Source organism: Eulemur rufifrons, chromosome 7 (genome assembly GCF_041146395.1).
Source record: "Eulemur rufifrons isolate Redbay chromosome 7, OSU_ERuf_1, whole genome shotgun sequence".
NCBI lineage: Eukaryota > Metazoa > Chordata > Mammalia > Primates > Lemuridae > Eulemur > Eulemur rufifrons.
Window position 1 is genome coordinate 252,736,919 of NC_090989.1, and position 10,540 is coordinate 252,747,458.

Below are 10,540 nucleotides of genomic sequence, written 5' to 3' on the forward strand. Positions count from 1 at the left end.
AACTGAGTTTGACCACTGGGGTTGGGATGGCAGCAAACGTTAATTGCAAGGGGATAAAGGGAGACTCTGAATGTAAACTTTGCATTGTAATAATGATTTATCTAAATGAAGACTGCTAGCGATTCTTTTCTTGGGCCAAGTTTTCTAGAATTAGACTGATGTCGACACAAACATCTCAGTGATTTTCGTAGAAATAGATGTGCTCTGTGTATTAATATATGAAAAGAAGAAAAAGTTACCCAAAATTGTCTCTAGGATATTAAGCAAGAAATAATTAAACATAAGACACTCTGAGCTCCTCAGAGCAATCAAAGAGAGGTTAAACAGTGTCATTTGAGATGTGTCTTGGTGTCAGTAATTTTCTAAACTGGCAGATTGGTTTTCAGTTTGGCTGCCAATGAAGAAGTGACTTTTCTTCACTGTCATACTCCCCATCACGCAATAGAACAGAAAACAGCATGGTTGGCACATACAAATTGAAACTGGTCTGCACGTGAACAAAGAAACAAGTATATTTTTTACAAAGTTTTAATTTTTATTGATTATTTTTTCAGAACAAAAAATTTAAAAATTTTTAATAGTCACTTATCCTTGGTTCTAGGTGATTTAGCACACAACCACCCTGTTCATTCTAAAGAGTTATGTTCTGTCCTCAGTCATCCAAAAAAGCCCCAACCCAATGCACATCAGTTTGGAAACTGCTGTGTGAGACCATTGAGCAAGTCTATGTTTACCAAGTGGTCATTTCCTAAAGGACCCTTTGTGTGCACAGAACCAAGAGATACATCACTTTCTCCCACTGTCATTGGGTGAAGTATTTCTGACTCACCAGGTTCTTCACAGCAACCTTCACATCCTTGTTCCTCAGGCTGTAGATGATGGGGTTAAGCATGGGGGTCAACACTCCATAGAAGAGGGAGATGAGCTTGTCTGAAACATCCTGCTTGTCTGCCCCCAGAGGGTCCTTGGATTTGGGCTTTGCATACATGAAAAGAATAGTTCCATAAAAGATGACCACCACTGTAAGATGAGCAGAGCAGGTGGAAAAGGCCTTTTTCCTCCCCTCAGCTGAGGGGATCTTTAAGATAGTGGTGAGTATGAAGATGTAGGAGACAAAGATGAACAGAACTGGGACCCCCAGGAAGATCACATTGGCCACCCCCATGCTGATCACATTGATGGAGATGTCAGCACAGGCCAACTTTAGAACTGCCAGGATCTCACAGGTGAAATGATTAATGACGTTGTCCCCACAGAAGGGTAACTGTACTGCAAGAGAGATCTGCACCAAGGAGTTGGTTCCACCAGCCATCCAGGAGCCGGCAGCCATGGGCACGTAGGCAGCCTTGCTCATGACCACGGGGTACCTAAGGGGGTTGCAGATGGCCACGTAGCGATCAAATGCCATCATGCCCAGGAGCACACACTCTGTGGCCCCCATGGCAAAAGAGAGGAACATCTGCACAGCACAGCCTGAGAAGGAGATGGTTTTCCTGGGAGTGAGGAAGCCATCCAGCACTAGAGGAATGGAAGACGTTGTGTAGCAGATGTCCAGGAAGGAGAGGTTCCCCAGGAAGAAGTACATGGGCGTGTGCAGGCGAGGGTCGGACACAGTCACCAGGATGAGGACACCATTGCCCAGCAAGATCACCAGGTACATCAGCAGGATGAGCACAAAGAATGTCTTCTCAAGCCTTGGCTGATGTGACAGCCCCAGCAAGACAAATTCTGCCACAGTGGATTGGTTGGCCACTTCCATTTTAAATTCTGACTTCCTTTCTCAGGAAAACTGAGGATGGCAAACACATGTGTGTAAAGAACAGAATATGTGCTTTACAAATCAATTTACCTTTTGAGATGACAACTTGTGATATCAACATCTAAGGGATAAAATTCATTGCCTACTGAAGTTACCCTAAAAATCAAGGTATATCGGGTCAAAAGCAGGAGAAGCAGACCCTGGAAATCTAATTGAACTCTAGGATATGAAAGAACTTTAGTGAGATCAGTAGTGTTAGCACACTTGAAGGAAGGGATATATAAGGATGGGTCACAGGAGGACCAGAAAGGAGCAACCTTGAGGGTGAGCTGCAGGTTCCTGCATTGACCAGGGAAGCGGGCTCCTCTGGCTAGATCTCCTGTCCCTGAATTGTTGTGTCCTTGGGAGCTTCAGACTGTCACACTCAGTGATGCTGGCCACTGACATCATCTCACTCACCTGCCTCTAATTCTGTGATTGTATAATAACTTTCTGATAATAATGCAGCTCCACACAGAGCCCTATCCAGACAGCATGTGATGAGCAGAGGCCAGAATGATTAGGGTCTATCTGGCATTTATATTTGTTACTTGATCCCTGGTTTATATTTCACTTCTTGGTTTCTGGGCAATAGACCATGGAGACCCTAACAGAAGCAATTCTAGATCCCCCATCTCTAACCACCACCTTTGTGCACAGTATTGCAGCTTCCCCACTGTGCTCCAGACCCCTGAAGAAGCAGGGATAGAATCCAAGGACAAGTGTCCCTCATGCCTCCCAATGTGTCTTTGTGACTGGATTCTGTGCTTTGGGGGCTGTTTTATGTCACAGCTCCTAACACAGGCCTTTCTATATCTGAGTTGACCATTAAGCCACTGCAATGCCATAGTAATGCTTTCTCTACAGAAAAGCAGACAATTCTACCCAGTCTCACAAAGGAGTTGCTCAAAGGAGGCAGAAAAGGTCACTGTAGAGGTGTAGATCCAGTATGTTAGAGAAAACCTCAAACTTTGACTTCTCTTGTTACAGGTGAGGAAACTGAAGCTCAGAGAAGACCACAGCAAGGACAGGGCCAGGTGGTTCCTCACCTTCTCTCCAGGGCTCCTTCCCTCACCACTCTGATTATATTCTTGCCCCTCCATTGTGCTAGAGCGGGTCTACTAAGGAGCAAAGGACAGACTATGAGGTCTTGGTCATCCTTGCTTTCCTAGGACACTCATGAAAAGTAGAGGTGTCACACCTTTCTCCAAGATATCCACCTCATGGCAGGGCTTGGGTGGGGTGTGGGGTGAGGTCCCTGAGTTCCACACATTGCATCTGTGATGATTACACTGCTGCTGGTTGGGGAAGATTGGGTGGGAGAAACTGGGCACAGTATGAAGTTATCCTCATGCACATATCAGAGGAGATTAACTGTGGGAATCAGAAATATCTGGGGGAAAGAGATCTGTTTTAAAGATCTTAATACTCCTGACTGGAGAATCCTAGATTTGGCAGAACACTGCAAAGTAACTGGTCTTGCCTCCTCCCCCTCCACTATATGAATACCTTCCACGAAACACAATTTTCCTGTTTTTGTTTTGAACACCTTGAAGTGTCTGGACCTCGCACCTCCTGTTCTTTTGCTAGACAGCCTTGATTGCTAGAAAGGTTTCCCCTACATCGAGCAGATGTCCTTCCAATGTCGTCCCCCGCTCCTCCCCCACTGAGCCACATCCTCACGCTGGCCTAGACTCCCAGAGCGTGCCTGCTCCCTTTCCCCTATAAAGGACCTTCAGAGACGTGGAAGCTGTGACCGAATTCCCACTCCCAACCACCTTGGCTCTTCTCCCCACCTACCTGAGGAAGGTCTGGCCGCAGAGAGAACCCTTCTACATCCAGTGTGCAGATAAGTAAGCCCATGGTGGCGACAGGTGCTGACCCAGAGAGAAGGTCTCATGACAGGGAGGATGCCGGAAGGTCTCCAGGCTTGGAAAGTGATTGTTTCAATTGCTCACAGTGACTGTCCCCAGGCTGCCGTATCTGTTGGGGCTGCACCTGGAAATATGTAGCAAGTTCCGATTAGCTGTCTTAGAGCTAAGCAGTCCTTTCAAATTCCACAGCAAGAGAAAGGAAACTTACGGTTGGTCACACCTGGAGGGGCTCTACCTGCTCACTCTCCCGGGCTTCTGCAGGCCCAGGGAGATAACCAGAGGAAGGACAACTCGAGGACCATGCCCAGTGGCATGGCCATGCCCCGCCTCCCAGCTCAGGCCCCTGTGCTCTCTGCCCCTCACCCTACTCTCCAGAGGTTCTACCAAGGAGCCATGGAACAATTTAGAGCTTGGGTTGTTCAGGGGCCAGTTTTAATCCCAGAAGCAATTTAAAGTTTGGTGAAAGGCCTCACAGGAGTTTAGGGCCTGTGTCCCATAAACCCAATTAGACAAGTTGCCAACAGCTCTGTGTAAATCTTAACTCTCACACAAAGGAATGTTCCTTAGGTTAGAAAGTTCCCATCCTGTCCTTGCTGACTTTCCTGGAAGTAGAGGCAATAACTAAATTCTCACTGTGCTTTGACCACAATATTATGTCTCTCTGAGGGGGCTCTGCCACTTGTCTTTGCAAAGCTAAGAGTCAAAACAAGAGGGAGAAGGTTTGCCTTGGCTGAGACACACTGGTCATCCACACGCTGCCCGAGTGTGGCCTTCCCTGCAGCCCCTCGGCACACACCCAGGGCCGACCAGACATGACCTCTGCCCTTGAACACAGGAAGCAAGAGACATGTGCCAGGCACTGGAAAGAGAGACGAAATGACGAAGGCAGGGCCTGTGGCCTCCAGAAAGGTTCTGGTGACAGCTGCACTTTGTGAGAGATTTTGCAAGTTCCCCTAACTTGTACGTGAGCCAGGCAGCACAGACGAGTCAGAGGAAGAAGGGCAGAGGGTGTGTGGCGCCAACACGAGAGACATCACAGGAGAAGACATTATAGGGCTTAGGGACAGATCGGGGATAAAGAGAAAGGCAGACCAAGGGCAGCATTTTAAAACTAAGAGAGACGAGACCCCACCTCTACTAAAAATAGAAAGAAATTATATGGACAGCTAAAAATATATATAGAAAAAATTAGCCGGGCATGGTGGCGCATGCCTGTAGTCCCAGCTACTCGGGAGGCTGAGACAGGAGGATCGCTTGAGCTCAGGAGTTTGAGGTTGCTGTGAGCTAGACTGACGCCACGGCACTCACTCTAGCCTGGGCAACAGAGTGAGACTCTGTCTCAAAAAAAAAAAAAACCTAAGAGAGAGAAATAGAACCAAACCAAACAAAACAGAAACCAGACGAAACGGGAAGGAGAGGGCATTTAAGTTAGCACAGGGGACTGGGGACTGAACGGTTGTTATGGTTGTTATGACTTAATATCAAAACATTCCTCCAACCATCCTCTTATTCTGTGAGTGTTACTGAGGATAAGGAGATAAGAAATCTTTCCTGTAGGCTGGGCGCGGGGTGGCTCATGCCTATAATCCCAGCACTTTGGGAGGCTGAGGCCAGAGGACTGCTTGAGGCCAGGAGTTCGAAACTAGCCTGAGCAACAGAGTGAGACCCCATCTGTACAAAAAATAAAAAATTAGCTGGGCATGGTGGTGCATGCCTATAGTCCCAGCTACTCAGGATCCTGAGGTAGGAGGATCACTTGAACCCGGGAGTCTGAGGGTGCAGGGAGCTATGATGAAGCATTTGCACTCTAGCCCAGGCGACAAAGCCAGAACCTGTCTCAAAAAAAGAAAAAAAAAAAAAAAAAAAGGAAACCTTTGCTGTAATTGAGAGGAGTGTGCAGGTTAGTGGACAAGAGGGCTTGAGTTAAAAGTAGGACACTAATATTAGTAGTGGTTGCCGCTTTTGAGAAGTGCTTTCTTTCAACCACACTCCCTTTACCTGGCTCCTGGCTCCCCAGAATAACTAACACTATCCATTCACTCTGCCAAACATGGACAGCAGCGCCCATGTCAGGTTGCAGGCTGCTCAGCGCATCCGCTCCTACAGCTGGGAGGTAAACTCAGAGGCAGTTACAGTGGCTCCCCAGCCTGCTCAAGCTATTTGTTAACCTTGTCATTATATTAATTTTTAAATTACACAAACCAAGCTAAAAAGATGGTGGAAAGAATTGCTCTTATGAAAACTAAGTTGAATGCTTTGAGTAGATTCATTAAAGGCAAGATATTAAACTAAACTGCTGTCATATCAGATGTCAGGGAGACAGCTGTTAAAATCCAGACAGATTCTCCACCCTGACCCTTTTGCAAAAGTCTTTAAATTCTTTAAGAAAATTTAAATAGAAAATTGTAGAAGTTGGGTAAATTCTCACCTAATGTGTACAATGCACATTATCTGGGTGATAGACACACTTATAACTTTGGCTCAAACTGTACAAAAGTAATTCATGTGACCAAAACGTTTGTACCCCCATAATATTCTGAAACTTAAAAAAAAATTGAAAATTGTAGGCAATGTCTGTGGGCATGGTTTATTTAAGACTTCAATTAGTGAACTGGTAGACAAGAAATGGCCCTCTCTCTGTGTCAAAACATTGGCAAATAAATCCAGTTATATGTTTTAGCATAAAAGAAAATCTTTAATGAAATGGTTCCCAAACTTTTTGATCTCAAGACTCCTTTACATTCTTCAAATATTTCTTTTGTTCCTCTCTCTTTATTCTTCTTCTGGTATTCTCACTATGCATATGTTACACCTTTTGTACTTGTCTAACAGTTCTTGGATATTTTTTCTGGTTTTATTTTCAATCTTTTTTTCTTTGCTTTGCTTTTCAGTTTTGGAAGTTTCTATTGACAAATCCTCAAGCTCAGAGATTCTTTCGTTGGCCTTGTCTAGTCTACTCATGAGCCCATCAAAGGTATTCTTCATTTCTGTTACAGTGTTTTTGATATCTAGCATTTCTTTTTGATTCTTTATTAGAATTTTCATCTCTTTGCTTAGATCACCCATTTGTTTTTATATGTTGTTTACTTTTTCCATTAGAGTTCTTAGCATATTAATTACAGTTATTTAAAATTCCTGGTCTGATAATTCCAACATTCCTGCCACGTCTGAGTCTGGTTCTGGTGTTTTTTCAAACTATGTTTTCTGCCTTGTAATATGCCTTGTAAGTTTTTGTTGAAAGCCAGGCATGACGTACTGGGTAAAAGAAACTGCAGTAAATAGGCTTTTAGTAATGTGGGGGCAGAGTGTGTGCATGGGGTGGGGGAAGTGTTCTATAATCTTACGAATAGGTCTCAGTCTTTTAGGGAGCCTGTGTCCCTGGTCTATAATCTTCACAAATGCCTCTTGGTTTACGTCTTCCTGCCAGGTGGTATAGGATGGTAGAGCGGGCTAGAGTCAGGAATTTCCCTTCCCCTGGGTCAGTTAGGCTCTGATAAAACTCCAGGAGGCTAGACCCTGGTAAAATAGTCTCTCTTAAGGTCAGACCTTGTTAAGAAGAACAGAATGCTCTGGTGTATTCCAAAACAGTTAAAGCATTGGGGCCTCCCTAAGACTGCCCCCTCCTTAGACTTTTTAACTCTCAGATCCAAAGAGTTTTTGTTTGTATGGATTATATCTATCAATATTCACCATATTAGAAATTAAAACTGATAAATTATTTATTATATTTAAAATTAACAATAATAAATATATTACATGTTACCACGAATAACATTTTAAAAAATAACTATATTCTCTAAAACAAAATATAGGAGAAGAATGGTATTGTTTTACATTTCTTTCTACTCTCTTTAATGTCTGACTTAAGAGAAGACAGCTGGCTTCTCATATCTGCTTCTGTAGTCAATCTGCTTCAATGTCACATGTCATGTAGCCTCTAGGAAACTTCACTGTACTCTCATGGGAGGGTGACAGTGAAAAAGGAAGATAGCAATTTAATATTATTAGGAAAACAGTTGTGACCTCATGGACCCATCAGTATGTGTTAGGAACTCTCAGGGGTCCCTAGACCACAGCTTGAGAACAATTAGATTTTTTTCTAAACTTAAATTTTCTCATTTAACATTGTTTTCTTTGCATTAATAATGTAGCATAGTCCAAAGGAAATTACCTTTTGGACTAGCACTTAGAATCAATAGATCATAATTTAACATTTAATTTAAATTTTTTTTAATTAGTTATAAAACTTAAAACGTTCTCTTTTTTTATTTCAAAATATTAAGGGGGTACAAATGTTTTTGTTACATGGATTGCTTTTGTAATGCTTGAGACATGGCTATAAGTGTGCCTATCACTCAAATAGTGTTCATTGTACCTGTTAGGTAGGTTTTTGTCCCCCCCCTCCTTCCCCCTTCCCTCCTACTTTGTTTCCAACGAGTTTTACTTCCCTCTGTGTGCATATGTGCCCATCAGTTAGTTGCAATTTAACAGAGAGTGCATGTGGTGTTTGTTTTTCAATTCTTGAGATATTTCACTTAGGATAATGGTCTCCAGTTCCATCTAAATTGTTGCAAAAGGCATTACTTTATCCTTTTTTATGGCTAAGTAGTACTCCACGGTATACATGTACCACATTTTGTTATTTCACTCATGAATGAGAACCACTGGTTTAAGATTAAATATAGACATAGATAATACTATGTTAACTTTATTAAATTAAAAAAAATTAATCAAATTAACCAACCAAATGTTGGTTTTGACCACATCAGGTAAGAGGGCTTCTGTTCTACTTAAGTGCCAAGCAGTGGTTAAATTGCATTTTCTCTTTCAATCCTCACAATAACTCTATTTGGAAAGTAATATCACTCTCTTGTTTCTGATGAGGAATATGAAACTCAGAAAGATTAATGAACTTTCCCAAGGTCTCTAGTGAAACAGCAATAACATAGAAGCTATGAGAAACACAAGGCTAGAATAAAAATCATGTACTCGGGAGATTTGAAGCTGAAGAGATGAACAGTTAGGGAAGTTTCAAGGAATGACACTGTACAACCATTAGGAATTAAGTGTTCTAACACTTAGAAGGTCATATGCCTTCTGCCCATCAATAATAATAATAAAATAATAATAGTAATAGTTATTATTTTGTGATTGCCTAGTATGTGCTGGACACTGTATGGACACACATGCTCTTATTTTATTTTTTATTACTGTTATTTTTTTTTAGAGACAGGGTCTCGCTCTGTTGCCCAGGCTGAAGTGAGTGGTGCGGTCATAGCTCACTGTAGCCTCAAATTCCTGGGCTCAAGTGATCTTTCCACCTCAGCTTCCCAAGTAGCTGGGACTACAGGTGCACACCACGCCACCCGGCTAATATATATATATTTGTAGAGACTGGATCTCACTATGTTGCCCAGGCTGGTCTTGAACTCCTGGCCTCAAGTGATCCTCCTGTCTTGGCCCATTCTCTCATTTTAATTTAATCCTCAAAAGAACCCATTGAAGTAGGTATTTTTATTCACATTGTAGAAATCAGGAAACAGGCTCAGAGAGTTTAAGGAAACTTTTGAAGTTTATATCAATAGAAAATTTCAGAACTGTGATTCAAATCCAAGTTGGTCTAACTCTAAATACTGTGATTTTTTCTGCTATATGTTACTTCTCTAAAGTGCTTAGATTTGATTAAGTGTTATTAATGCCCAGCCCCAGATTCTAGAGAAAAGTTGCCCTGCTGTTTGACCACTGGGTCTGGTCTAGGTATGTCCCATTAAATTCAAGTAAGATAGACTCAAAAAAAAAAAAAAACCAAAAACCTCTACATACTGCATGATTCCAGTTATGTGGCATTCTGGAAAAGAGAAAACTTAATAGGGATGAAATTCAGATCAATGATTTCTAGGAGATGAGGGCAGAGAGGTAATTGACTGCAAGGGGGCATGTGGGAACATTTTGGGTGAAGGAAATATCTTGATGGTGGTGGTGGTTACGTGTCAATACATTTGTCAAAACTCATTGAACAGTACACCTAAAAACAGTGACCTTTTTACACCCCAAGGGTGTATAAGAATTATACTTCAATAAATCTAACTTTAAAAACAAATTCATTATAATGTTTTGAACTTCAAAAAGTTCCAGATATAATTCATATACCATAAAATTCACACTTTTAAAATATACAACTGGTAGTTTTTGGTATATTCTCTAGGTTGTGCAAACATCACAACTACCTAATTCCAGAACATTTTCAATACCTTGAAAAGAAACCCTGTACCTATTAGCAGCTGTTCCCTTTGACCCCCTCCCTCCTGTCCCCAGCAACCACTAATCTACCGTCTATTGACTCGCTTATTCTGAGCATTTCATGTAAATAGAATCATACAATAGATGGTCTCCTGACTCTGACTTCTTTCACTTAGCATAATGTTTTCAAGGTTCCTCCATGTTGTTGCATCATTATCAACATGATTGCCAGCATCATGCATCAGTACTTCATGCCTTTCTACTACTAAAACTCTGTGTAGAAGTCTACCAGCTGCACACGTCACATCTCTCTGAGAACAAGAGCAGGAGCAAGAGAGGCTTGGAAGATAATTGGGGCAAGACCCCTGTGTGTCAAACTGAGCACCTGCATGCTGATTATTGTTCTAGGTACTGCAGACAAATCTAGGACTGTCAAGTCCCTCTCAAGACTGTTCCAGGCCTGGACACTCTTCCTTTTGGAGGTCCTAGCCCACATCACATCAAAATGAACCTGTACCCGACTTTATGTATAATTTAGTGATAAATTGGAAAATATTTTTCTATTTCTGTTATTGAAATTATTTGGCTTGCAAATGACTCATTTAATTTACAATTCTATGACTTCTCA

General features: G+C 42.2%; 1 protein-coding gene across 1 annotated transcript; it reads right to left on the reverse strand.

Moving 5' to 3' along the window:
* Positions 1–802: 802 nt before the first annotated feature.
* LOC138387399 (olfactory receptor 13C7-like) lies at positions 803–1,759 on the reverse strand. Its single transcript, XM_069474424.1, has one exon. It carries the CDS (start codon positions 1,757–1,759, stop codon positions 803–805), a length of 957 nt encoding a protein of 318 aa, XP_069330525.1.
* Between the last annotated feature and the right edge of the window lie 8,781 nt (positions 1,760–10,540).